At 37.2% G+C, this 27918-nt stretch overlaps 1 protein-coding gene, 1 long non-coding RNA gene and 1 pseudogene across 6 annotated transcripts; 1 reads left to right on the top strand and 2 right to left on the bottom strand.

Moving 5' to 3' along the window:
- Positions 1-10: 10 nt before the first annotated feature.
- On the bottom strand, positions 11-27918 carry LOC113075733 (uncharacterized). Of its 5 annotated transcripts, none has more exons than XR_003281029.1 (16): positions 27383-27918; positions 26988-27082; positions 26785-26832; positions 26219-26597; positions 25919-26095; positions 9742-9830; positions 9476-9512; positions 9031-9125; positions 8722-8769; positions 8204-8582; positions 7756-8021; positions 7573-7606; positions 5453-5565; positions 3137-4652; positions 1650-1760; positions 11-1546 (listed from the first exon to the last, which is right to left on the bottom strand). XR_003281029.1 is itself a non-coding variant. In XM_026248424.1 (12 exons), the coding sequence occupies exons 1-12, from the start codon at positions 27795-27797 to the stop codon at positions 7598-7600; spliced, it is 2037 nt and encodes a 678-aa protein (XP_026104209.1). In that variant the 5' UTR covers positions 27798-27918; the 3' UTR covers positions 7518-7597. The 5 variants fall into 5 exon arrangements, 1 of the variants encoding a protein (XP_026104209.1); XR_003281031.1 differs by having other exon boundaries at positions 3137-4600; XR_003281032.1 differs by having other exon boundaries at positions 5453-5544.
- LOC113075734 (serine/threonine-protein kinase pim-3-like) lies at positions 16163-25780 on the bottom strand (annotated as a pseudogene).
- On the top strand, positions 17924-19148 carry LOC113075735 (uncharacterized). Its single transcript, XR_003281033.1, has 4 exons — positions 17924-18119; positions 18384-18406; positions 18877-18920; positions 19008-19148. It is a non-coding gene; the product is annotated as an uncharacterized LOC113075735 (long non-coding RNA).

The following is a 27918-nucleotide window of genomic DNA, read 5'->3' as shown; positions in this document are numbered from 1 at the left end:
TTGTACATTTTTGTAACGTTTGAACTTTTAGTTTTCACTAACAGCTACAACTGGATTTATATTGTTGACTGTTCTCCCATCAAGATGTTTACTCATTCAATGACCACTCAACAAAACTGAATATATATTAATTCATTTATTAATACTAGCCAGCTTAAACACAGTGTGTAGAAAAAAAATCTTTGCCATATCATTATGTTAACATACTTTACTAGCCTTTCATTTTAGAGCTTTGATGCAGCAATCATCATCATAAACTGCTCTGGTCATGTGACAAATTGCACTAATCACGTCAAACTGCACATATTTGTTTATCTTTTCCATATTTGCAGGAAGTTTTTTCCCTTTTACGGTCACTATTGGATTAAATGAATAGATACAATGATCAGCCGTTGCCCCCTGCTGGATACACAGGACATCTAATTTCTCATGGCTTGAAGAAAAACAAGGCCTGTGCAATGTACATACTATCCATCATAAATTCTGTGATATTAGTAATTTTCGAATCTGTTTAGAGCAGATAGGGTGGATTGCACATTGTGAAAGCAAGGGATAAAACAGGAATAAAATAGGATATAAAATAGGAATTACTAAGTAATATGCAAGAAGATCAAAGTTATTCATGGGAGCAGCTGCATTTTCCTGAATAAAGAGTGAGTCTTGTCAAATTTGTGTTAAAAAATGTGGAGAAGGCATGACAAATGAGTAAATGCAATTTGAGATTTACACACACTTTTAGATATATCATTCAAACAGAAGTGCCTTTGTAGCTCCAAACACTGTAATGTTTACTATAATGATTTTGCACAAGCAGCAGCGGATTTATGGTCATGCAAGTGTCTCTGTGTATTGTCTTGTATATATTTTTAAAGTTTGCACAGTGTCTTGCTGAGAATAGTGGGCTTTTCTGTCTTGCAAGGAAAAAATCTTGACTTGCTTCTTTCTAATTTAACAACCAAAAGCAAATCTTCATGGCATGAGGATAAATAATGATTGTAAAACTAGTCTAAACCTTTTATGCAACACTGGGGCTTCATGTCTGGAAACATATGGCTGATTTTTTGTTGGAGTTTTATTTATTTATTTATTTTAATATTATAATTATGCATAGTGCACATCGTTTGTGTAATACATGATGATGAACCATGCTTGTTCTTTTTTTTTATTTATTGTTAAATAAAAATAATCCAACATTTGTATTGTTCTAGAACTCCCCCAGTATTTAGTTTTTATTTCATGGATTAAAAGATATCCAACTGATCTCAGAAAATGAATGGTTTGTTTTTTTAAGTAATTAATTAGATTGTGGCTGATGTGAAGGGTCTTTGCTGCTGGATTCAGTGCAGCAGGATGAAGGAGAGCAGAGAACAGCAGAGGAACAGGAAGCTCTGAGAGACGTTCTGAACACCGTTACACAGATTCCCTGAACAACATTTGATGTTTTCACCCAGCTCTAACTGTTCTGTTGCATTATAACAGATATATGTAGAGGCACATCCTTTTACAGTCTGTGGTTGGTATTGATGCTGATATTGAGAGTGATTTTCTAGTAAATAAAAAGAAAGAAAACAGATTCAAGGTGAATTATAGAGATGCATTGACAGGGAGAAGTGTCAACTAGACAAAACTTTTCATTGGTAAATTCTTACTGTATGCAGTGAAGCAGTAGTCTTCATTTCCCTGACAACTCACTGTGTGTGAACAGTCCTCCTCGTCACAAGTGAAACATCTCATCCCATTCTCATAATAATAATCCTAATCTAAGAAAGAAACAGACTTTCATTTTTATTTGATAGATTTAACTTGTAATCAACCATTTCGTCTGCTAGTATTTAACAAAGTGCATTTGAAAAAGGAACGTTTAGAGATAAAGAGCATCTTGTTTTAAAGGAAGTAAGAAAATCTGAACTATGTATAATTAATTAATACAAAGATTATGTGAACAATGCTTATTTGATCGGTCATCTAGAAATAGTTATAGTGTTAGAAATAGTTGTAGTATATATATATAATTTCTGCTATTGCTACAAATATACTTACTTAAATATACTTGTAGCTCAAGTGGTAGAGCATTGCATTAGCAAGGTTGGGGGTTTGAATCCCAGGGAACACATGTTAGGAAAAATGGTTAGACTGAATGCAATTTAAGTCACTTTGGATAAAAGCGTCTGTCTAAATTTTTTATTTTTTAAATTTTTATTTTTAAATGTTTAAATGTTTAAATGTTTAAATTTTTAAATTTGTACATTTGTAAATTTGTAAATTTTGTAATTTTTTAAATGTTAAAATGTTTAAAATGTTTAAAATGTTTAAAATGTTTACATTTTTTAAATTTTTTTAATTTGTACATTTTTAAATTAAAATATAGGGTCACAAATGTTCTATTACTCTAAGAGAATGAATGTTAGCGAAGTTCTGAGAACGTTCCATTAGCTGGTTAAAAAAAAAAAAGAAGTCGATTCATTAATAGCTTAGGTGTCATTTTTAAATGTTCTCTTAAATGGTGATTATAGTTCACAGTAAAAGAGAGGATGATACCGGTGTCGTTTTGTTCATTACACAAGTCTGTGTCGCAGCACTGGACAAAAACTGATTTGCTCCAGATGTGTTTGCTAAAGGACAACGATTCACATTCATCTGGCTTTGCACAACTTGTCTCAGTGGTCTCTGCATGTACTATACCTTAATAATACAGAAACATGAATAAATGACCATTTCTGGTTTATAATGCATAAATGCATAATGCACAAAGGTTAGATAATGACAAAATGTAAATCTATTTCAATAGCAACTTTCTTTTCAACAATCCGGCCTGTATGTACCAGTTTTGGTTTTGGTGTAATTCAGATACGAAATTAAAGCTCTTTCATTTCTGTTAAATGGTTCAAAGATGTGGACTTTGAGGAAGTTAGCGTCGTTTGGTACATCACGCTATTCCTTCAACAATGTCCAGTGATATGCATCTACTATCAAACTTCTACCTAGTTTTTCAGGAAATTGGTCTAAATTATGCCAAGAAATAAGGCAACAATATCACTTGTCAAAAAAGAAATAAGAAAACATTAAGATGCTTTGTGTCATGTGAAAAAATCACTTTAGCTGTACCAGTAAATGAAACCAGGGAATCTGCACTTACATTGTTCTGTGTTTTCAATTTCTAATGTTATTCTACTTGCACACTTGCTTTGTTCATGGTCACATGCCATCTGTTCTTTACAAGGACCTTCTAGTTGATCCATGCAATTATAGCAGACCAGAGAGAAACCTTAAATGACAAAGAGACACAGAGCAGAGAGACATTCAGTGATGTCTGTATTTACATCAGAAAATATTTTAAATATGCTGTATGTTTTCTGTACCTCCAGTGAGAAGAACAAATAGAAGAACGATGGAGACTCGCAGATGCATCTTGTGACCGAACAAAAATGAACAGACATTCTCAGCTGTCTAAAATACAGGCATCATGAAACAATGGTGGTGGACGTGATTGTTTCACGATGCCATTCTTTGGTCTGGGACAGCTGAAAATCATGCAGTGTGTCTCTGGCTTTACAAACTATTACATGCATGTGATGATTTATACTGAATGCTGCCCCATGCCAAGGGGGGCATCCAGACAGATTAGGAAAGTAAACAGAGGGTAAAGGAGCTGAACATGCAGCATTACCTCTGTGAGGCATCTCATTAATGATTCTGGGCAAATGATACACCAATACCCCTGAGTAAACAAAAATCATAAATGATTTAAAGTGTTCATTGTTAATATTACTTAAAGGCTTCACTCTCTGTCCGTGTATCTCTCAAACAGATGTAATGAATTTCCACTTTTACACACTGCACTGGGGCTATTATGGATGAGAAACTGAAACAATTCAGCAAGACAGCTAAGTTTCCCTTTTACTCACACTTTATAATTAACGGTTACATTTCTTTCCTATCCATATAAGGGAACGTGTAACTCCAGAAGGACTCTCTGTTGGTGTTAGCAATTTTTTTTCAATATTTAGCAACCTCTCAGACTAACCTAGCAAATTTTTAAAATGTACCTACAACAACTGTTTTCATGCTGTTGTCCTATATGCATTAGCAATATGATAATTAAATCATGGTGTAACTGTCTAGTGATGCTCAACAACATCTAAACCAAGCATATAGTGTAGTGGCATATACCTGTTTTATACATCGGACACTTGGACATTTGTCATTAGTTCATTGTGCATTAGAGGATGAAACCTGGGTCTTATTGATCATTGTTTGATCAGCTCCCTACGAGCCTTTTCTTCTCCTTTATGCACACACTCTTCCTCAGCTTTTTATCTGAATACAAGAGAAGTGTTCAGAAACTGAGCATCGCCTTGGGCCATTTTACCTTGGTTTTAAAAGGGGAGGAGGACATTATTACTGACGGAAAGAACAGTTAGTGATTTTCTTAAAACATTCAAACTTCATATGGTTCTGTTTTCTTTCTCTAACGTGCTGCTTTTCTGTTTGCTCTCAGTGCTGACCTGTAATCAGGAGAGCAGTGGCCGGCGTTGCGGAGGACAGGGAGATCTGCTGTCCGGTTCTTTAGGAGTCTTTGCACATTGGGCGTTCAGCTCACCTCCAGATGCAAATAAAGGGGAAGTTGTAGGGCTGTCAAAATGGCTGAAAAACTAAAGTGGGAAAAAGTCTTTTGGCTTCTCGCCTGAGGCCACAGGAGGGCACATCGAGCTGAATATTACTAATGCACATTTTCATATACAGAATAAAAGTCTGCATCTCAGTGCTATTCACATTAATTACAAGTGAAGTACACTGTCGTGCATCTAAAAAGAATTTTAAAGTGCATCTGTAGTTCTGTAACACTGTTTCAGCTACTTATGCACTTTCATGTGTGTCGTTTTTTAAATCTATATCCTTAGGTGCATGTGTTATGTATTGTGAGAGTTTAGATTTCTAAATGATAACCCATGAAGAGATCATTTTATTTACCACTTTCCCTCTATGAATATATTGCTACCATACTTTCAACTGCAGTTTATTTTTTGGTCTGCTTGAAAACTTTCACTTCTAAGCATTCAAACCTTTATTGTGAATGCTGTCCTCACTGTCTAACACCTTATCGTCTGTCAATAACACACAGTCCCTATTTAGTATGTGGGACAAATTTAAAAATTGAAAGTGGCTGTCACTTTTTATGTAGTTTGTATTCTACATATTGAAGCTTAACAGAATACAGTATTAGGCTGCTGTCACTTTAAGACCTAACGCACAGATCCAACACATCAGATTTCTTTCTTAACTGTTTATGTTCACATAAGACATTACCTACTGTGATAATGACTGATAAAAAATTTTTTTTAATGCATAACATACATAATACACTAAGGTTTGTTCATGAAAAACAAAAATCAATAATGATAAGATACTATGTATCATATAATAAATTTCACTCCAGTAAATCTGCACTTACCATATTCTGAACTTTCATATTCAAATTTTCTTCTAATTGCACATTCGTACACAACGTGTCCTCTGTTCTTCACAAGGAACTTCCAGTTGATCCTGGCGATAATTGACAGAATTCTTAAATGACAAAAAGACAGAAAGAGACATTTCATTACATCTGTACTGTATGTATATCACAAAATATATCAAAAGAGCTGCTTGTTCAATAAACCTGACGGAAAATCTATGCAGACTTGGTTTGCTGGTTTAAGCTGATTGAGCTGGTTGAATAGCAGGAAAAGAGACCTAAATCTCCTCTAAAACCTTCAGACCAGCAGGATCCAGCTCAGTGGACCAGGCTGTTTTTCCATCAGAGTAAAGAAAGTGACCTCAGTGAAGTATAAAAAAGGTTAGTTCACATGACCAAAACTATAAAAATGTACTTACCCTCATGTTGGTCCAAACCTGAACATTTTAGCAAAATGATGACTGACTGAGACAACGTGTTTTGTTTATGTTTCATTTATGTTTATACTCACAAAGTGCGTTCTTGAGGTGTTGCCATGTCCACCTATTATAAATGTCCTTTGGCCTGTTTTTTAGGCTTGGTTCATAAAGCGAACCAGTTTCTGAAGTTCATAAAGTAGGCAGGTGCGATTCTGATTTTTGCATTTGTTTAGGTTTATTATGGGCTTGCACCTAGTTTGCTGTTTTTTAGTAAAAGCTTATGTCTCTTGATTTCTTGCAACTGCACATGCATACAGAAGTGAGACACATCTCTGAAACGCATTTAAATACAGCATTAACTACTAGTTGTTCAAAATATTGAGTTGTTTACATCCCTGGACATTACTGCTGGTTGTTTAAAGGAGCCATAGGATACCAACTTTCTACCAGTTGATATGATTCTTAAAGTTCTTAATGAAAAGTCTGTAACATAGTTTGGTCAAAATTGTTCAATGGTAGTGTAAAAAACACCCTTTCCCCCCTTGTCAAAAACAGCTCGTTTTAGAGCACACAGTTTTGTAGCATTTTCCTTTAAATGTTAATGAGCTCTGCTGACTCCGCCCCTCTCTTCAAGCCACTCTGAGAGAGACTGTTTACTTTAGCCGCATTCATCTTGAAACTTGCTAATTAGCACATTATTAGGAAAGGTGATTTGCAAAGATTTATCAAACCTTATACTCACTTCTTCTGTAGGTGAAGCTGGATCATGAATGATTTGCGCAAACATAGATTAGGGGCGCATTCTCTTCAGAAACAAAAGGTAATCCACTGCGTCTTCAGTGGCTCAGATGTCGGGAGTAAATGACAACGGCTTTGTTCATTATTACATCCAACAAATAAACACCTCAATCACTTAGGAGAAAGTCTTGTCTACATTTCCTCCAGCGGTGAAGCAACGGCCGACTGATGATAGCTCACTCAGGGCGGGTCTAAGGTAAGACACCAGTCCAGTCTGAAACGTTACTGTCTATCAAACTATCTGTCATTATGTCCTGACAGTAGAATATGAGACAGATAATCTGTGAAAAAAATCAAGCTCCTCTGGCTCCTCCCAGTGCTCCTATTGCCATTTGCAGAAAGTCATCCGCTCCCGTTAAGAAACAACCAATCAGAGCTGCGGTCCGTAACTTTGTTTGTGTTCAAAATGTAAAAAATGTATATAATAAGCGAGTACACCATGAATCCATTTTCCAAACCGTGTTTTTGGCTTGTCCTGAATCACTAGGGTACACATATAATAAGTGTTTATATTCTGACTATTTTAGATTGCTTCGGGAGAACCGCGGCGGAGTAACCCAGTACCTTTGTGATTCTTCATAGACATAAACAGAGAGAAGTAGCTCCGGCTACGATGTTCTTCCTCAACACGCAAGCAGTTCTGTTTATTAACCGCTAGAGCGTCAAAATTTACCTACCGCAGCTTTAAGTAATAAATGTAATTATGCAACACAACATAGTGAATCTTTTATATTTATTTATATTTTATTCATCTTTTTATATTTTATATATTTGTTATTTTTGATAGCTTTATATCTCTAATATATTATTATTATTTCATATAATAATATATACTGAAAACCTATGTTGTTATTTAAAATTTCCTTTAATTTCATGACTTTCTTTCTTGTCATTACTTACACTATTTTCTTTTGCTCCCCTCATTTCAGCAATCCTAAACAAAAAACAGAAAAATCCAAAATCAGGTTCACTGTTTAAATACATTAAACAGAAATAAGAATTAAGACGTTCAGCATTATAATTGATCATCTGACTGTATGACACCTGATAAATAAATCAAAACAAATCAAAAAATGTTCTTACCATAAACCAGTCGTGGAGACTAAGTTTCTCCAGTTCAATCCGCTCTTTTGGATTGATTTGCAGACAGCAGCAAATAAAATCGCTGCATTCTTCCGACAAGCCATCTTTGGTCCAGTTGTGACCGTCGATCATGTGCAGGTCTGGTGTATTTGGAAAATCCCCACACAGCATAAGAAACAAGAGGATCCCGAGTGACCACACTGTCGCTGGTTCCCCGTGGTACTGGCCGGTCATGTGATACTCAGGAGGGCAGTACTCTCTTGTGCCTGGAGGAAAGAGATTTGTTTACAATTAATACAGCATTTTAACTGTATAACCATCACTATGCAAGAATTAATGTGATTCACAACAGTGGATCCCATTCCATGAGCTTGATTCACTCAGGGTCCTGTGTGAACGGCCCTCAGTTTGAGGCCCACTGTAACCTTTGAGGGATCATCATACATACCAACAAAGGACGTGTAACCCACACAGCTGAGGAAGTCACCACACCCAAAGTCAGTTAACTTGACTTTGAGTGTGTCCGGGTTGATCAGAAGCTTTTCCAGCTTTATGTCCTGATGAAACACTCCACGTCTGCAGCATGTTTGAGCTGCGAATGTTGCCTGGCGCATTATAACTCGTGCCATGTCCTCTTGAATGGTACCCATTTGCTGCAGGAGAAACCAGTTCAGTTCCTCAAAGGGAACGGGACGCTCTAGCACCAAAATGTAGTGGTCAGACTCCACCCGCCAGTCCAGAAGCTGGATGATTTCCTCGACCCTGGGGTCTCCGTCTGCAAGGATTTGCAAAGCAACCTCCAGAGGAAGAGGCTTGGAACAACCGTCCTAGAAGAAAGACAGTTGTTATGACGGTTAGATGGATAAAGGACTTGGACAAACTCTAGACAATGACAGACTGAAAAATCATCTACAGTCTGTGATCGGATGACTGAGAGGAGAAACAGAGAGAGCACTGCCTACTTACAATACTGATGAACTTTCTGTTCCTGCTGGAGACGACTTTTATCGCCACCTGATCAACAAAACAACAACGATGTTTGCAAGAGTTACAACTCATTCATTCATTCCAAACATTAGCCCTGAACAGACATTTTCATGAACCTAAATACAAATATGTAGAGCATGACTTAACAAGCTCTGACAATTTAAGAGCTTTAAACAGTAAATTAAATATCAATTCAGAGCGCTTGCATTAGATGCATCAGATGACTATAACACAGGACAAAAATAATCATCAAGTTATTCTATTCGAGATAGTAATGAAAACTGATACCTGTAGGCCGTCGTCCAAACGAGTCGCTGCATAAACGGTTCCGAAGCCTCCATCACCCAGCTGACAGACGATTTCATAACGGCATGAATTGATGTCTGTTAAAAGATATGATGTAGAAAGAAAATCATTATTTTTATAATTCATATTCAATTTGACACTTGACATTAAAAATCTGTGCTTAAAAAATACTGGCACACTACAGGACTATTTAAGGAAACTATAGTAGTCATAAAATAAAGAAATATATGTGTGTGTTTTTTCTGTGTGAAATACATACTTTCACCTTACACACATTTATATAAATGTAAATGAAATCTTGTTGAATTGCTATTATTAGAAAAGTGCATACTAAAGTCAGTGTAAAACATGTGAAGACTGTGTGTGTGTGTGTGTGTGTCTGTGTGTGTGTGTGTGTGTGTGTGTGTGTTTATGGTACCAAACTGACCCATTATTGTGTCGTTGTTATTCTCCTTGTCTGCAGTCTGAAACAACAGAAATCAGGTTTAGTCTCAAAATACTCAAACAGGACAGAAACCAAATGCACAACAAAGAAAGTTTAAGAGCAGGTCAAATCAGGTCAAATAGATCGACTATATAACAGTTACAGCAAATAGGAAAAGAAAACTGTATAAAAAGAAAGAGTAAAAAAGCTATGTCCATAGTCTTATAATTAAACCAAGGCAAATCTTCAAATCATCAGAATGTATTTACCATAAGCCAGTCGTGGAGACTGAGTTTCCCCAGTTCAATCCGCTGCTTTGGGTCGATCTGTAGACACCGGCGAATTAAATCGCAGCATTCTGTGCAGAAAAAAGAAAGATATGTCTGAATATCACTTTGAACTTCACACGTGATCTCTTTGATGGACAGTTAAATGATCTCAACGACCATATTGGTTTGTGCTGAAGAAGAGATCTAACCTTTCGACAGGCCAGCTTTGGTCCAGTTTTTATCATTGATCTTGTGCAGGTGTCGTCTCTTTGGATATTTACTGAAAAGAATCACAAACAAGAGGATCCCGAGTGACCACACTGTCGCTGGTTCCCCGTGGTACTGGCCGGTCATGTGATACTCAGGAGGGCAGTACTCTCTTGTGCCTGGAAATTACATTTGGTTTCCATTAAAACAGCATTTTAACTAGATATTCATAATCATTTGATTCACAGCAGAGGATCCCATTAGACACCCACTTCACAGCTTTGAGGGATCATCATACATACCAGTAAAGGACGTGTAACCCCCGTCGGTGAGGATTGCACCACAGCCAAAGTCAATCAATTTGACTTCGAGTGTGTCTGGGTTGATCAGAAGGTTTTCCAGCTTTATGTCCCGGTGCAACACTCCACGAAGGCAGCACATCCGAGCCGCAAATATTGCCTGGTTCATTATAACTCGAGCAAAGTCCTCGTCCATGATGCCTTTGTAGCACTTTAAATACTGAAACAAGGACTGACAGGGCACGGGCCGCTCTAGGACCATAAAGTAATAGTCAGGATCCAGCCGCCAGTCCAGAAGCTGAACGATTTCCTCCACCCTGGGGCCTTTATTTGCAAGAATTTGCAAAGCAACCTCCAGAGGAAGACGTCCAGAATAACCATCCTAGAAGAAAGACAGTTGTTATGACGGTAAGAAAGATATAGGACTTAAACAACTCCAGGACAAACTGTTGACAATGACAGACTGACTGCTGAAAAACCACTTAGAGGCTGTGATTAATGTTAATATGAGATGATTGAAAATGAAAACAGTGACTGAGAGGAGAAACAGAGAGCACAGCCTACTTACAATGCTGATGAACTTTGTGATCTTGTTGGATGCCAATTTTATTGCCACCTGATCAACAAAACAAAAAAGTGATGTGTGTGAGATTTATAATTCATCATGTCAGCAGAGTTAACATCATTTCATACATTAGAGAGAGAGTGAGACAAGTACAATAGGACAAACATGATTAGCTAGAAAAATAATGTAAGTAATACAAATTGATACCTGTAGGCCATCATTCAAACGAGTTGCTGCGTACACGATTCCAAAGCCTCCTTTACCCAACTGACAGACGATTTCATAACGGTGTGAATTGATGTCTGTTAAAAAATAAATAAGAGATGTCATCATAAAATGTCACAGAGACAGCATTTACTTCGTCTACTTAAAAACTAGAATTGAGAAAGAATAATTGAGTTAATACATTGAATATTTGTGCCTTTAAAAAATAATTTGTCACACTAAAAACTATTAGTTACCCGTACTTGTCATACATAAATAATACAATTTAAATACCTTTAAATTAATTGCATTTCCATGTTAACTACTCTAAAACAAAATGCATATTAAGCATAAACCTTGTGTGTGTGTGAGTTGGATTATATTGTGGTAGCAAACTAACCAATAATTGTTGTCTCATCATCCTGTAACTGGCTTGACGGAGTTCGGGGAGCATAAACACTACAGTCAGGTGTTGCACAGGTTGTAGCTTGGGGGACATTGTCTCTACAGTCGAATGTTTTGTGGAGTGGAGACTGAGGGACACCGACACTCAAGTAAGCTACAGAACAGACTGAAGCTTGTAGAGCTTCATCTCTGCAGTCAGACGTGACATAACCTAGAACTGGAGGGACATCATCACTATATTTGGACATCAATGGGAAAAAAGATGGAAAGGCCTCACTACTTAAAATGGACGTAGAAGTGAAGAGCAAGATGTCATCACAAAATGTGGGTATGGCAGTTAAAAATGAGACATCATAACTTATTTTAGGCATGGCAGTGAAAAATGAGATGCCATCTCTTAATTTGGGCATGGCATTGAAAAATGAGACGCCATCTCTTAATCTGGAAGAACAGACTATAGTTTGGAGGATATCGTCAGTACAGTTGGACGCGGCACAGACTGTAGTTTGGAGGATATCTTCAGTACAGTTGGACGCCTCACAGACTGCAGTTTGGAGGATATCGTCAGTATAGTTGGACGCGGCACAGACTGTAGTTTGGAGGATATCGTCAGTACAGTTGGACTCGGCACAGACTGTAGCTTGGAGGATATCGTCAGTACAGTTGGACTCGGCACAGACTGTAGCTTGGAGGATATCGTCAGTACAGTTGGACTCGGCACAGACTGTAGTTTGGAGGATATCGTCAGTACAGTTGGACGCCTCACAGACTGTAGTTTGGAGGATATCGTCAGTACAGTTGGACGCGGCACAGACTGTAGCTTGGAGGATATCGTCAGTACAGTTGGACGCCGCACAGACTGTAGTTTGGATGATATCGTCAGTACAGTTGGACACGGCACAGACTGTAGCTTGGAGGATATCGTCAGTACAGTTGGACTCGGCGCAGACTGTAGCTTGGAGGATATCGTCAGTACAGTTGGACGCGGCGCAGACTGTATCTTGGAGGATATCGTCAGTACAGTTGGACGCGGCGCAGACTGTAGCTTGGAGGATATCGTCAGTACAGTTGGACTCGGCGCAGACTGTAGCTTGGAGGATATCGTCAGTACAGTTGGACGCGGCGCAGACTGTAGCTTGGAGGATATCGTCAGTACAGTTGGACTCGGCGCAGACTGTAGCTTGGAGGATATCGTCAGTACAGTTGGACGCGGCGCAGACTGTAGCTTGGAGGATATCGTCAGTACAGTTGGACGCGGCGCAGACTGTAGCTTGGAGGATATCGTCAGTACAGTTGGACGCGGCGCAGACTGTAGCTTGGAGGATATCGTCAGTACAGTTGGACGCGGCGCAGACTGTAGCTTGGAGGATATCGTCAGTACAGTTGGACGCGGCGCAGACTGTAGCTTGGAGGATATCGTCAGTACAGTTGGACGCGGCGCAGACTGTAGCTTGGAGGATATCGTCAGTACAGTTGGACTCGGCGCAGACTGTAGCTTGGAGGATATCGTCAGTACAGTTGGATGCCGCACAGACTGTAGCTTGGAGGATATCGTCAGTACAGTTGGACTCGGCACAGGCTGTAGCTTGGAGGATATCTTCAGTACAGTTGGACTCGGCACAGACTGTAGCTTGGAGGATATCTTCAGTACAGTTGGACTCGGCACAGACTGTAGCTTGGAGGATATCTTCAGTACAGTTGGACTCGGCACAGACTGTAGCTTGGAGGATATCGTCAGTACAGTTGGACGCAGCACAGACTGTAGTTTGGATGATATCGTCAGTACAGTTGGACGTGGCTCTGAAAGAAGCTGGAGAAAAGTGAACAGCAGAGTCGGATGAAGCACAGACTGTACCAGTGTCATCAACTTCTCGACCTAAAGGGGAGAATATGGACCAGAAGATATGAATCATTATAAGAACATTTAGGAAATATTGTATAACTATATTAACGGATATTACTTCAACTATAATCATGGCCAGTTGCGCCTCCAGGATGTTTTTTGATGGGGTGGCAGAAAGGGGTCAGTTAAAATATTAGGGTAGCACAATACATGTTCCTTGTCTAACTAAATCCAGCAGACAATATTTTTTTGTTGCTACTATTATTTATTTCTGGGAGCATATCAGGTTATGGGCTTCAAAACTTCAGTTTTACTATTCTCTTTATGGAGAAAATAGTAAACCCTGCTTTTATGCACATTTTGAATTATCGCATCAGAATCGAGTGATGGAAACACTGAATTTCAAATTAAATTTTGGGCTATTGGGTTGACCAGTGTCATTTTAGGGGTGGCTGTGCCCCCCTTGGAGGCCCCCTTGGGGGCGCCACTGGGCATGGCTTTCTATTTTTTCAGTTACTGGTAAGGTATTCATTATGGACATTTCTCTTATTTAAAAGCACAATGCTCATGAACACGCAACATAATATATACTTTTTTTCTGGAATGTTCATGAACATTGTATTTTTAAATAAGAACATTTTTTTAAAAACAATCAAACAAACAATCAATTACAGCTCCTGAATTAGTTACGTGCATGAATATTAATAAGGTCGTCCAAAGCTACCATGGCAACCTTAGCATGGAACTTAAATATGTGTGTGACTAGATCATGATATTCAGACGTTAAATTAGGTGTCATGTCATTACAATGAATTAAAACAGCACTTAATGTAATCACAGTAATATTGTTTTATCAATATCAAATTTCATTTTTTGTGTAAATTAAAATATGAACGTGAAAGAATTGAAAACTTGAAAGTAACTTGTCCTGTGTTGAGTTTTATGTTTATGAATTGTGTATGTGTAGTATAATTTCTTATGCTGTGTTGTATTAAGTTACAGACTTTATAAAACTGAACTTCAGCTAAGCTGTGTCCTGTGTCCTCCACAAAACCTTTAAACATCCAAATAAGTGTAGAGTCCTATGCATGCAGACTCCAGTACAGAAAGGGAGTTGCTGCAAAATCATAACTTTACCATCATCAAAACTCTTCACTGGTGGTACATCACTCTGGTCGGCATTGTCTTCTTGACCTAAGTGGGTGTTGTTGACTTTTTTTCTCTCTCTTTGAATTAAAGCAAATAATCCTAGCAACGTAAGTAGCATTTTGAAATAGTAACTAGCGTTGGCTGGAAGAAATGCAAGGTGAGAAAAATACTAGAATTCAACTAGCAATAAAACGACTATCGTTGATTAAGTGCAAACAATGCAACTAGCAACGAACCGCAAGTGGTTTATCAGACAAATGAAATTGAGCGAGCCTATTTATACTGGAATATTACTGTGACGTCACAAAACGAGTGACGTTCCAATGCTGCTCGCAGAGGGCCGTTGCTGATTGGTACGTTTTCCGCGGTGGGCGTGGCCTCTTCATAGATGCGTAATCTCCGTTTGTTTAGAATTCGCTTGTTAAGTCTGACGTCACGTAGCAGCGCTTCCTGTCCAAACGCTCTGTCAGTTACCATGAGAAAACAACAAAAGGTGCTAATATAAACTCACAATGTGATAGAATATTAGCGAAAAAGTTATAAATTTAACCTTTAACTCCATACCGAAGTCCCAGATAGCCAGACAATGAAAATATAAATATAAAAAAAATATTATATAAAACATTTGTGTTTGGGACGCTGTGAGCAGGGAGACTGTAGTGCAAACCGTAAGTTTGAAAGCGTTTAGCTTAAATGATTAATATGAATAAACAGTGCTCATAAACGGCTGCTGAGGTCGTATTCTCAAGTGAAGTGAGTTGAGGCTTGGACCCGGAAACAGCGCTTCTTACGTCATCACTTAACATCCGAATAGCAATGCTTTCTGATTAAACGTTGCCAATTGAAGTCGTTTACAGATAGAAGGACAATTTTTTTCAGTTATTTTGCGCTGTAATTGATGTATGTGACTCAAACATTAATTAAAAATAGCAGTATGTGGTGATCGCGAGCTCATATATTGTAAGTAAAACACAATAGATGACAAATCATTTATTAATACATGTAGCTAAGTTTAAGGCATAATTTTAATGATTATTTATGTAAAAATAGCAAAAATCTGTTAAAAAAATCTAAAATTAACACTACTATAAGGCAGTTGCCATCAAATTAAATCAACAAAATCAATATTACCATTTATCCAAATCAATTTACATTTGCATATATGTTATGAAAACGAAATTATTATCTTATATGAAACTAAAACTGCTATGGGGGTAATATATAAAACTTTCATTTATTCAAATTACTGATTTATTCATGAATGAAGCAAAGCTCACTTTATGAATAGATCACTGATACACATGATTCATCAGCAAAATAGAGCAAAACAGTCCAAATGTACAATGCTGCCTAAATAACTGAAAACAAATAAATGTTCATTGAGCAGTTGTATAATATATATACCACATGCTATTGTGCTGATATTCTGGAAAATAGCACTATACTGGTGTGATGTTTAACTATGTTATGCTATAAACAAAAAAAAAAAAAATAAAAATAAAACTCATACGTGGCAGTTCTTCTCTTGAATTTTGGGTGTATTTCAGACCTTGCATGACACTTAAAGTTAAGCCCACGCCAGGCTTGCTTGTTAAGCATAATGGAGGGTTACGTTAGGCTGTACTGAGATGTTTTAATAGTATTTTAATTTCACAGCAGTAACAGACTTCAGAATGGACCAAAAACTAGCCTGAGGGGAATATGTGTACGATCTTTGATCAGTTTGCTGCCCCTCTAAAAAAAAAAAAGAGTGTTAAGTTCATGAAGATTAAGGAAATGTTTTATTTCTATTTTGGACAGATTGCTTAAATTACACCACAATCAACGCAGCATTTTGGTTGTATATTTTATTAAATTTCAGTGTTCTTCTTTAAAATAAATATATGGTAAATAATAATAATAATAATAATAATAGGCTAATAAAGAAAAGTTTTGTACAATCCAAACATATACAACAGAAAGCCCTGCTCACAGGAGTCTCTGGAGTGCATACTAAAGACAAGTACATTAATATTGTCAGCAGCCAGTGTGAATACATGGAGAAAAGAAAAGATGGATAACATGGAAGCATTTCATGATAAAATATTTTAAAACCACGAAGAGGTCAACACCTACACACACACACACACACACACACATACACAGATCCCTTGTCACATGTTCATTGCATCGCACTGCTTAAGTAAGTTTCATGTATGAAAAGCAGCATATGAAGAGGTATGAGAAATGCAAAAAAATGGACGTGCTAGTAGACATATTGGCATGTGTCCGTTTATCGTTAGCAACCATAATTCATAGTTCAAGTAGTGGGAGTGTGGTCTTTTGTTCCCTGTGTAAATTAATACTATAGTAAAAAAAAAAAAAGCAGATCATATGCAGATTCCTGCTTAAAAAACAACAACACTGAACAATGATGTAATCATAAAACACATTCATTAGCTCTGTCAATCAAACATTAAGCTCCACCCACTTATGACTTCCTCAGCTCTGCTTGTGTACAAGCAGCTCAGTTGCCAATAGAAGCACGACAGCTGGTGAGCCAATAGGAAAGCGGGAGTCTAGTGGACCAATAGAATATTAGGGGCCTAATATTTCATTAATAATTCATTACATCTCTCAAACAGATGTAATGAATTTCCACTTTTACACACTGCACTGATGCTATTATGGATGAGAAACTGAAACAATTCAGCAAGACAGCTAAGTTTCCCTTTTACTCACACTTTATAATTAACAGTTACATTTCTTTCCTATCCATATAAGGGAACGTGTAACTCCAGAAGGACGAAACATCCGGGTTGATCTTCCTGAATAAATGTGACTCTCTGTTGGTGTTAGCAATTTTTTTTCAATATTTAGCAACCTCTCAGACTAACCTAGCAAATTTCTAAAATGTACCTACAACAACTGTTTTCATGCTGTTGTCCTATATGCATTAGCAATATGATAATTAAATCATGGTGTAACTGTCTAGTGATGCTCAACAACATCTAAACCAAGTATATAGTGTAGTGGCATATACCTGTTTTATACATCGGACACTTGGACATTTGTCATTAGTTCATGGTGCATTAGAGGATGAAACCTGGGTCTTATTGTTCATTGTTTGATCAGCTCCCTACGAGCCTTTTCTTCTTCTTTATGCACACACTCTTCCTCAGCTTTTTATCTGAATACAAGAGAAGTGTTCAGAAACTGAGCATCGCCTTGGGCCATCTTACCTTGGTTTTAAAAGGGGAGGAGGACATTATTACTGACGGAAAGAACAGTTAGTGATTTTCTTAAAACATTCAAATTTCATATGGTTCTGTTTTCTTTCTCTAACGTGCTGCTTTTCTGTTTGCTCTCAGTGCTGACCTGTAACCAGAAGAGCATTGGGCGGCCTTGCGGAGGACAGGGAGATCTGCTGTCCGGTTCTTTAGGAGTCTTTGCACATTGGGCGTTCAGCTCACCTCCAGATGCAAATAAAGGGGAAGTTGTAGGGCTGTCCAAATGGCTGAAAAACTAAAGTGGGAAAAAGAATGAGTAAGGGGAGGCTGCAGACCTGGAGCCGGTAGATATAGGCCCCAAGCAGTTTTACGCCCCTGATGTTCCTCATGCGTCCAGTAGGGGGAGGCTGTATATTAGTATATGAGCCTAGTCATCAAAACAGCAGACCATATCTGTATGATAGCAGCAGACATTTTTTGAAGCGATACGAATTAAGGTATGTAAATAAGTTATTGTTGTTGATTTTATTGTAATGATTCAACATTTATTATTTATAAACGATTGATGCGATATCAATTCAAAAGATGGGTCAATAATTTATTTCGAGAGGCAAAAGTACTTGATTGAGTCAGTCTGTCTGACTCAAACTTAGCTAACCACGTGTAGGTCAAGCTGCCCCTAGTCTTCTCTTTACCCGCTCTGTCTCACTCACTTTTAAAATTAATTACATTTTTATTTTTATCTTGTTGTCTGTCTTTAGCTTGCATGACATGGCTTCTTCTGGTAAGACCCTGTTTACTCCTTGCATTTAAACATACTCCACATGGTTTCTGGAGCACATTAGAGTGGATAATCACAAATGTGTGATTTTTTTTTTTTTTTTTGGACGGTCTATGATGTGAACACACAAAATACACATTTATAGGCATGTATGTATGTATGCAAATCTCTAAGTCTCTGCACAAGTTGAACTGCACACTCACTCAAGTATATTGTCAAATAATACAAACATATGTCATGCATGATAAAACCTACATTAAAAACTTTGGTCTCATATGGTTTAAATGTAGATTTTGATTTGAGTTGTTTCTTATAAATGAAATGATCTAATTCTCTAATGTATATCTTAATATACAGTTTTCTTAAAATAGCTTACTTATCTGGACAAATGTAGGTGCATTTAATGTGTGTTTTGTCATACTCTGTCTTTAGTTCTGTAACTTGTATCTCATAAAGGTGTGTGTTTGCTTTAGGAGGCTGAGGAGAAATTCCTGCGAGGACCTGTCATTGACGCAAGGTACTGTAAGGATCCTATAAAGGAAATATTTATAATTAACCATTGTTTCTAGCACTATGCAACTTTTGCTTTATTTATTTTTATCAGTGAGCGGGAGCACTTTGACAGCAGGATAAAAAAACAATAAAAGAAGAGTGGCAAGCCATAGGACAGTCTACAGGAGTCATGCAGAATCTACAGGAGTCATGCTGTTAAGAAATAAAAGTCATGGTGTTAATAAATATTTTTGTGAACAACAATATTTTCTCTTTCTTTTAAATGACCCTTGGAATTTTAGAAAAGGGTTAAATTGTGTTTGTCTTCATAAAATGCTATGTAGGACATGTTTTGTAGCTGTATGATGACCAATTGTGAATTGTACAGCAGATATTTCATTTAGGATGCAAATGATTACACAGTACTGTATGTCTAATGGCCTGAATATGGTTAATATATAAAAATAGCTTAATATAAATTCACAACATCATATATCAGTCAGTCTCCTGTATATAAAAACTGTTTATAAATAAATATAAATAATACATTTTACAGTAGGTCATAGGTCTGCTCTGCAGCCTCCCCATATAGTGTTATTCGCCGTATTTCCTTCTCCCTTACTGGACGCATGAGGAACAACAGGGGCGTAAAACTGCTTGGGGCCTATATCTACCGGCTCCAGGTCTGCAGCCTCCCCATATAGGAAAAGAATTGGCTTCTCGCCTGAGGCCACAGGAGGGCACATCGAGCAGAATATTACTAATGCACGTTTCTTCAAAACGATATCATGACTAAGGAAAAAAAGTATAATGCATAATGTTTAAAATGTATTTTTAGATCAAATATAATTAAGTTGCTTAAACATTTATAAACAAAACAACATCATGTATGCATAGTTTAATACGAAAGGAAGAAAGACAATCAGAGTATTTTTTCTTTTAAAACCATGATGCAGTATGGGTAAAATAAATAAAAAAAGTCTAGAGACATGTTTTAAAAAGATGATCTAACATTACTTAATTTAATTGTAAATGTATATTTCCAGCATGAATCCCTCGCTGGTGGCTGCATTTGGTGCTACATCTCTGACGAGGCAATGTAATCGCCAGGCCTTCGACAAACACAGCAGATCTACCATCACCTCTGACATGATCCAAGAGATAGGCAGTGCTTTCAAGACACTGTTTGAAAGCTAAACTACATGTGTGTATCCATTCTCTTTTCATATAAAGAATAAAAGTCTGCATCTCAGTGCTATTCACATTAATTACAAGTGAAGTACACTGTCGTGCATCTAAAAAGCATTTTAAAGTGCATCTGTAGTTCTGTAACACTGTTTCAGCTACTTATGCACTTTCATGTGTGTCGTTTTTTTTACATCTATATCCTTAGGTGCATGTGTTATGTTTTTCAAGAGTTTAGATTTCTAAATGATAACCCATGAAGAGATCATTTTATTTAACACTTTCCCTCTTTGAATATATTGCTACCATATTTTCAACTGCAGTTTATTTTTTGGTCTGCTTGAAAACTTTCACTTCTAAGCATTCAAACCTTTATTGTGAATGCTGTCCTCACTGTCTAACACCTTATCGTCTGTCAATAACACACAGTCCCTATTTAGTATGTGGGACAAATTTAAAAATTGAAAGTGGCTGTCACTTTTTATATAGTTTGTATTCTACATATTAAAGCTTAAAACAATACAGTATAAGCTGCTGTCACTTTAAGACCTAACACACAGATCCAATGCATCGCTACACATCAGATTTCTTTCTTTACTGTTTATGTTCACTTAAGACATAATCTACTGTGATACTGACTGATAACATAATGCATAACATACATAATACACTAAGGTTTGTTCATGAAAAACAAAAATCAATAATGATAAGATACTATGTATCATATAATAAATTTCACTCTACTGGTAATTTAATCCAGTAAATCTGCACTTACCATATTCTGAGCTTTCATATTCAAATGTTCTTCTAATTGCACATTCGTACACAACGTGTCCTCTGTTCTTCACAAGGAACTTCCAGTTGATCCTGGCGATAATTGACAGAATTCTTAAATTACAAAAAGACAGAAAGAGACATTTCATTACATCTGTACTGTATGTATATCACAAAATATATCAAAAGAGCTGCTTGTTCAATAAACCTGAGGGAAAATCTATGCAGACTTGGTTTGCTGGTTTAAGCTGATTGAGCTGGTTGAATAGCAGGAAAAGAGACCTAAATCTCCTCTAAAACCTTCAGACCAGCAGGATCCAGCTCAGTGGACCAGGCTGTTTTTCCATCAGAGTAAAGAAAGTGACCTCAGTGAAGTATAAAATGTTAGTTCACAAGACAAAAACTATAAAAATGTACTCACCCTCATGTTGGTCCAAACCTGAACATTTTAGCAAAATGATGACTGACTGAGACGACGTGTTTTGTTTATGTTTCGTTTATGTTTATACTCACAAAGTGCGTTCTTGAGGTGTTGCCATGTCCACCTATTATAAATGTCCTTTGGCCTGTTTTTTAGGCTTGGTTCATAAAGCGAACCAGTTTCTGAAGTTCATAAAGTAGGCAGGTGCGATTCTGATTTTTGCATTTGTTTAGGTTTATTATGGGCTTGCACCTAGTTTGCTGTTTTTTAGTAAAAGCTTATGTCTCTTGATTTCTTGCAACTGCACATGCATACAGAAGTGAGACACATCTCTGAAACGCATTTAAATACAGCATTAACTACTAGTTGTTCAAAATATTGAGTTGTTTACATCCCTGGACATTACTGCTGGTTGTTTAAAGGAGCCATAGGATACCAACTTTCTACCAGTTGATATGATTCTTAAAGTTCTTAAAGAAAAGTCTGTAACATAGTTTGGTCAAAATTTTTCAATGGTAGTGTAAAAACACCCTTTCCCCCCTGTCAAAAACAGCTCATTTTAGAGCACACAGTTTTGTAGCATTTTCCTTTAAATGTTAATGAGCTCTGCTGACTCCGCCCCTCTCTTCAAGCCACTCTGAGAGAGACTGTTTACTTTAGCCGCATTCATCTTAAACTTGCTAATTAGCACATTATTAGGAAAGGTGATTTGCAAAGATTTATCAAACCTTATACTCACTTCTTCTGTAGGTGAAGCTGGATCGTGAATGATTTGCGCAAACATAGATTAGGGGCGCATTCTCTTCAGAAACAAAAGGTAATCCACTGCGTCTTCAGTGGCTCAGATGTCGGAAGTAAATGACAACGGCTTTGTTCATTATTACATCCAACAAAAAAACACCTCAATCACTTAGGTGAAAGTCTTGTCTACATTTGCTCCAGCCGTGAAGCAACGGCCGACTGATGATAGCTCACTCAGGGTGGGTCTAAGGTAAGACACCAGTCCAGTCTGAAACGTTACTGTCTATCAAACTATGGAGGGAGGGTTTGTTTTTATGACGTCACACAGACAGGCATCTGAGATCGGCTCGATTTAAAAATTTAAGCAGATAAAAAAAAAAAAAAAAACACTAGCTGGATTTTTATCATACACTTGCAACACACATTTCAGTTTTCACATTTCAAACAACTTGTAAAAATGCATGTCGCATCCGATAACCCATTTCACATTTCTATTGTAACTCTCGTCAAATATGAAATGTTTACCTGCTTAGATCTCACTTTTTGACCATTAAAAATATATTGAACACAGACACACATATTATTTATATTCATTTATTTATATAAAAAAAGTATATTATATTAATATATATAATAAACTATACTGTTGTTATAGAAAATTATTTTTAATTTCATGCACCTTTTTACATTTATTTCTTTATATTGTTAATGTATATAATATTTTGTTAAGTTTTATATATTTATATACTACATTGTTATATAAAGTGTAAATTATTTTATGCACCTTTTATATTTATATAATGATATTTATGAATGAATGTAACAATAAACTTCTTATATTAAAGCTGCAGTAGGTAACTTTTGTAAAAATATATTTTTTACATATTTGTTAAACCTGTCATCATGTCCTGACAGTAGAATATGAGACAGATAATCTGTGAAAAAATCAAGCTCCTCTGGCTCCTCCCAGTGTCCTATTGCCATTTGCAGAAAGTCATCAGCTCCCGTTAAGAAACAACCAATCAGAGCTGCGGTCCGTAACTTTGTTTGTGTTCAAAATGTAGAAAATTTATATAATAAGCGAGTACACAATGAATCCATTTTCCAAACCGTGTTTTTAGCTTGTCCTGAATCACTAGGGTGCACCTATAATAAGTGTTTATATTCGGACTATTTTAGATTGCTTCGGGGGTACCGCGGCGGAGTAACCCAGTACCTTTGTGATTCTTCATTGACATAAACAGAGAGAAGTAGTTCCGGCTACAATGTCCTTCCGCAACACGCAAGCAGTTCTGTTTATTAACCGCTAGAGCGTCAAAATTTACCTACCGCAGCTTTAAGTAATAAATGTAATTATGCAACACAACATAGTGAATCTTTTATATTTATTTATATTTTATTCATCTTTTTATATTTTATATATTTGTTATTTTTGATAGCTTTATATCTCTAATATATTATTATTATTTCATATAATAATACATATTGAAAACCTATGTTGTTATATCAAATTTCCTTTAATTTCATGACTTTCTTTCTTGTCATTACTTACACTATTTTCTTTTGCTCCCCTCATTTCAGCAATCCTAAACAAAAAACAGAAAAATCCAAAATCAGGTTCACTGTTTAAATACATTAAACAGAAATAAGAATTAAGACGTTCAGCATTATAATTGATCATCTGACTGTATGACACCTGATAAATACATCAAAACAAATCAAAAAATGTACTTACCATAAACCAGTCGTGGAGACTAAGTTTCTCCAGTTCAATCCGCTCTTTTGGATTGATTTGCAGACAGCAGCAAATAAAATCGCTGCATTCTTCCGACAAGCCATCTTTGGTCCAGTTGTGACCGTCGATCATGTGCAGGTCTGGTGTATTTGGAAAATCCCCACACAGCATAAGAAACAAGAGGATCCCGAGTGACCACACTGTCGCTGGTTCCCCGTGGTACTGGCCGGTCATGTGATACTCAGGAGGGCAGTACTCTCTTGTGCCTGGAGGAAAGAGATTTGTTTACAATTAATACAGCATTTTAACTGTATAACCATCACTATGCAAGAATTAATGTGATTCACAACAGTGGATCCCATTCCATGAGCTTGATTCACTCAGGGTCCTGTGTGAACGGCCCTCAGTTTGAGACCCACTGTAACCTTTGAGGGATCATCATACATACCAACAAAGGACGTGTAACCCACACAGCTGAGGAAGTCACCACACCCAAAGTCAGTTAACTTGACTTTGAGTGTGTCCGGGTTGATCAGAAGCTTTTCCAGCTTTATGTCCTGATGAAACACTCCACGTCTGCAGCATGTTTGAGCTGCGAATGTTGCCTGGCGCATTATAACTCGTGCCATGTCCTCTTGAATGGTACCCATTTGCTGCAGGAGAAACCAGTTCAGTTCCTCAAAGGGAACGGGACGCTCTAGCACCAAAATGTAGTGGTCAGACTCCACCCGCCAGTCCAGAAGCTGGATGATTTCCTCGACCCTGGGGTCTCCGTCTGCAAGGATTTGCCAAAGCAACCTCCAGAGGAAGAGGCTTGGAACAACCGTCCTAGAAGAAAGACAGTTGTTATGAAGGTTAGATGGATAAAGGACAAACTCTAGACAATGACAGACTGAAAAATCATCTACAGTCTGTGATCGGATGACTGAGAGGAGAAACAGAGAGAGCACTGCCTACTTACAATACTGATGAACATTCTGTTCCTGCTGGAGACGACTTTTATCGCCACCTGATCAACAAAACAACAACGATGTTTGCAAGAGTTACAACTCATTCATTTATTCCAAACATTAGCCCTGAACAGACATTTTCATGAACCTAAATACAAATATGTAGAGCATGACTTAACAAGCTCTGACAATTTAAGAGCTTTAAACAGTAAATTAAATATGAATTCAGAGCGCTTGCATTAGATGCATCAGATGACTATAACACAGGACAAAAATAATCATCAAGTTATTCTATTCGAGATAGTAATGAAAACTGATACCTGTAGGCCGTCGTCCAAACGAGTCGCTGCAATAAACGGTTCCGAAGCCTCCATCACCCAGCTGACAGACGATTTCATAACGGCATGAATTGATGTCTGTTAAAAGATATGATATAGAAAGAAAATCATTATTTTTATAATTCATATTCAATTTGACACTTGACATTAAAAATCTGTGCTTAAAAAATACTGGCACACTACAGGACTATTTAAGGAAACTATAGTAGTCATAAAATAAAGAAATATATGTGTGTGTTTTTCCTGTGTGAAATACATACTTTCACCTTACACACATTTATATAAATGTAAATGAAATCTTGTTGAATTGCTATTATTAGAAAAGTGCATACTAAAGTCAGTGTAAAACATGTGAAGACTGTGTGTGTGTGTGTGTGTGTGTGTTTATGGTACCAAACTGACCCATTATTGTGTCGTTGTTATTCTCCTTGTCTGCAGTCTGAAACAACAGAAATCAGGTTTAGTCTCAAAATACTCAAACAGGACAGAAACCAAATGCACAACAAAGAAAGTTTAAGAACAGGTCAAATCAGGTCAAATAGATCGACTATATAACAGTTACAGCAAATAGGAAAAGAAAACTGTATAAAAAGAAAGAGTAAAAAAGCTATGTCCATAGTCTTATAATTAAACCAAGGCAAATCTTCAAATCATCAGAATGTATTTACCATAAGCCAGTCGTGGAGACTGAGTTTCCCCAGTTCAATCCGCTGCTTTGGGTCGATCTGTAGACACCGGCGAATTAAAATCGCAGCATTCTGTGCAGAAAAAAGAAAGATAATGTCTGAATATCACTTTGAACTTCACACGTGATCTCTTTGATGGACAGTTAAATGATCTCAACGACCATATTGTTTTGTGCTGAAGAAGAGATCTAACCTTTCGACAGGCCAGCTTTAGTCCAGTTTTTATCGTTAATCTCGTGCAGGTGTCGTCTCTTTGGATATTTACTGAAAAGAATCACAAACAAGAGGATCCCGAGTGACCACACTGTCGCTGGTTCCCCGTGGTACTGGCCGGTCATGTGATACTCAGGAGGGCAGTACTCTCTTGTGCCTGGAAATTACATTTGGTTTCCATTAAAACAGCATTTTAACTAGATATTCATAATCATTTGATTCACAGCAGAGGATCCCATTAGACACCCACTTCACAGCTTTGAGGGATCATCATACATACCAGTAAAGGACGTGTAACCCCCGTCGGTGAGGATTGCACCACAGCCAAAGTCAATCAATTTGACTTCGAGTGTGTCCGGGTTGATCAGAAGGTTTTCCAGCTTTATGTCCCGGTGCAACACTCCACGAAGGCAGCACATCCGAGCCGCAAATATTGCCTGGTTCATTATAACTCGAGCAAAGTCTTCGTCCATGATGCCCTTGTAGCTCTTTAAATACTGAAACAAGGACTGACAGGGCACGGGCCGCTCTAGGACCATAAAGTAATAGTCAGGATCCAGCCGCCAGTCCAGAAGCTGAACGATTTCCTCCACCCTGGGGCCTTTATTTGCAAGAATTTGCAAAGCAACCTCCAGAGGAAGACGTCCAGAATAACCATCCTAGAAGAAACACAGTTGTTATGACGGTAAGAAAGATATAGGACTTAAACAACTCCAGGACAAACTGTTGACAATGACAGACTGACTGCTGAAAAACCACTTAAAGGCTGTGATTAATGTTAATATTAGATGATTGAAAATGAAAACAGTGACTGAGAGGAGAAACAGAGATCACAAGCCTACTTACAATGCTGATGAACTTTGTGATCTTGTTGGATGCCAATTTTATTGCCACCTGATCAACAAAACAAAAAAGTGATGTGTGTGAGATTTATAATTAATCATGTCAGCAGAGTTAACATCATTTCATACATTAGAGAGAGAGCGAGACAAGTACAATAGGACAAACATGATTAGCTAGAAAATAATGTCAGTAATACAAATTGATACCTGTAGGCCATCATTCAAACGAGTTGCTGCGTACACGATTCCAAAGCCTCCTTTACCCAACTGACAGCCGATTTCATAACGGTGTGAATTGATGTCTGTTAAAAAATAAATAAGAGATGTCATCATAAAATGTCACAGAGACAGCATTTACTTCGTCTACTTAAAAACTAGAATTGAGAAAGAATAATTGAGTTAATACATTGAATATTTGTGCTTTAAAAAATTATTTGTCACACTAAAAATTATTAGTTACCCGTACTTGTCATACATAAATGATACAATTTAATACCTTTAAATTAATTGCATTTCCATGTTAACTACTCTAAAACAAAATGCATATTAAGCATAAACCTTGTGTGTGTGTGAGTTGGATTATATTGTGGTAGCAAACTAACCAATAATTGTTGTCTCATCATCCTGTAACTGGCTTGACGGAGTTTGGGGAGCATAAACACTACAGTCAGGTGTTGCACAGGTTGTAGCTTGGGGGACATTGTCTCTACAGTCGAATGTTTTGTGGAGTGGAGACTGAGGGACACCGACACTCAAGTCAGCTACAGAACAGACTGAAGCTTGGAGAGCTTCATCTCTGCAGTCAGACGTGACATAACCTAGAACTGGAGCGACATCATCACTAAATTTGGACATCACTGGGAAAAAAGATGGAAAGGCCTCACTACTTAAATTGGACGTAGAAGTGAAAAGCAAGATGTCATCACAAAATTTGGGTATGGCAGTTAAAAATGAGACATCATAACTTATTTTAGGCGTGGCAGTGAAAAATGAGATGCCATCTCTTAATTTGGGCATGGCATTGAAAAATGAGACGCCATCTCTTAATCTGGAAGAACAGACTGTAGTTTGGAGGATATCGTCAGTACAGTTGGACTCGGCACAGACTGTAGTTTGGAGGATATCGTCAGTACAGTTG

The sequence above is a fragment of the Carassius auratus genome, unplaced genomic scaffold (assembly GCF_003368295.1).
Source record: "Carassius auratus strain Wakin unplaced genomic scaffold, ASM336829v1 scaf_tig00017583, whole genome shotgun sequence".
Lineage (NCBI taxonomy): Eukaryota > Metazoa > Chordata > Actinopteri > Cypriniformes > Cyprinidae > Carassius > Carassius auratus.
This window is presented reverse-complemented; position numbering and strand designations above follow the sequence as displayed.

Bases quoted from the DNA above. Each gene is read 5' to 3' on its own strand.
- LOC113075733 (XM_026248424.1), bottom strand. From the start codon at position 27,797: ATGCCCAAATTAAGAGATGGCATCTCATTTTTCACTGCCACGCCTAAA. The intron at 27,083-27,382 runs GTTAGTTTGCTA...ATTTTTTAACAG, and splicing joins TGATGAGACAACAATTATTG to ACATCAATTCACACCGTTAT. The intron at 9,126-9,475 runs GTCAGTTTGGTA...ATCTTTTAACAG, and splicing joins TAACAACGACACAATAATGG to ACATCAATTCATGCCGTTAT.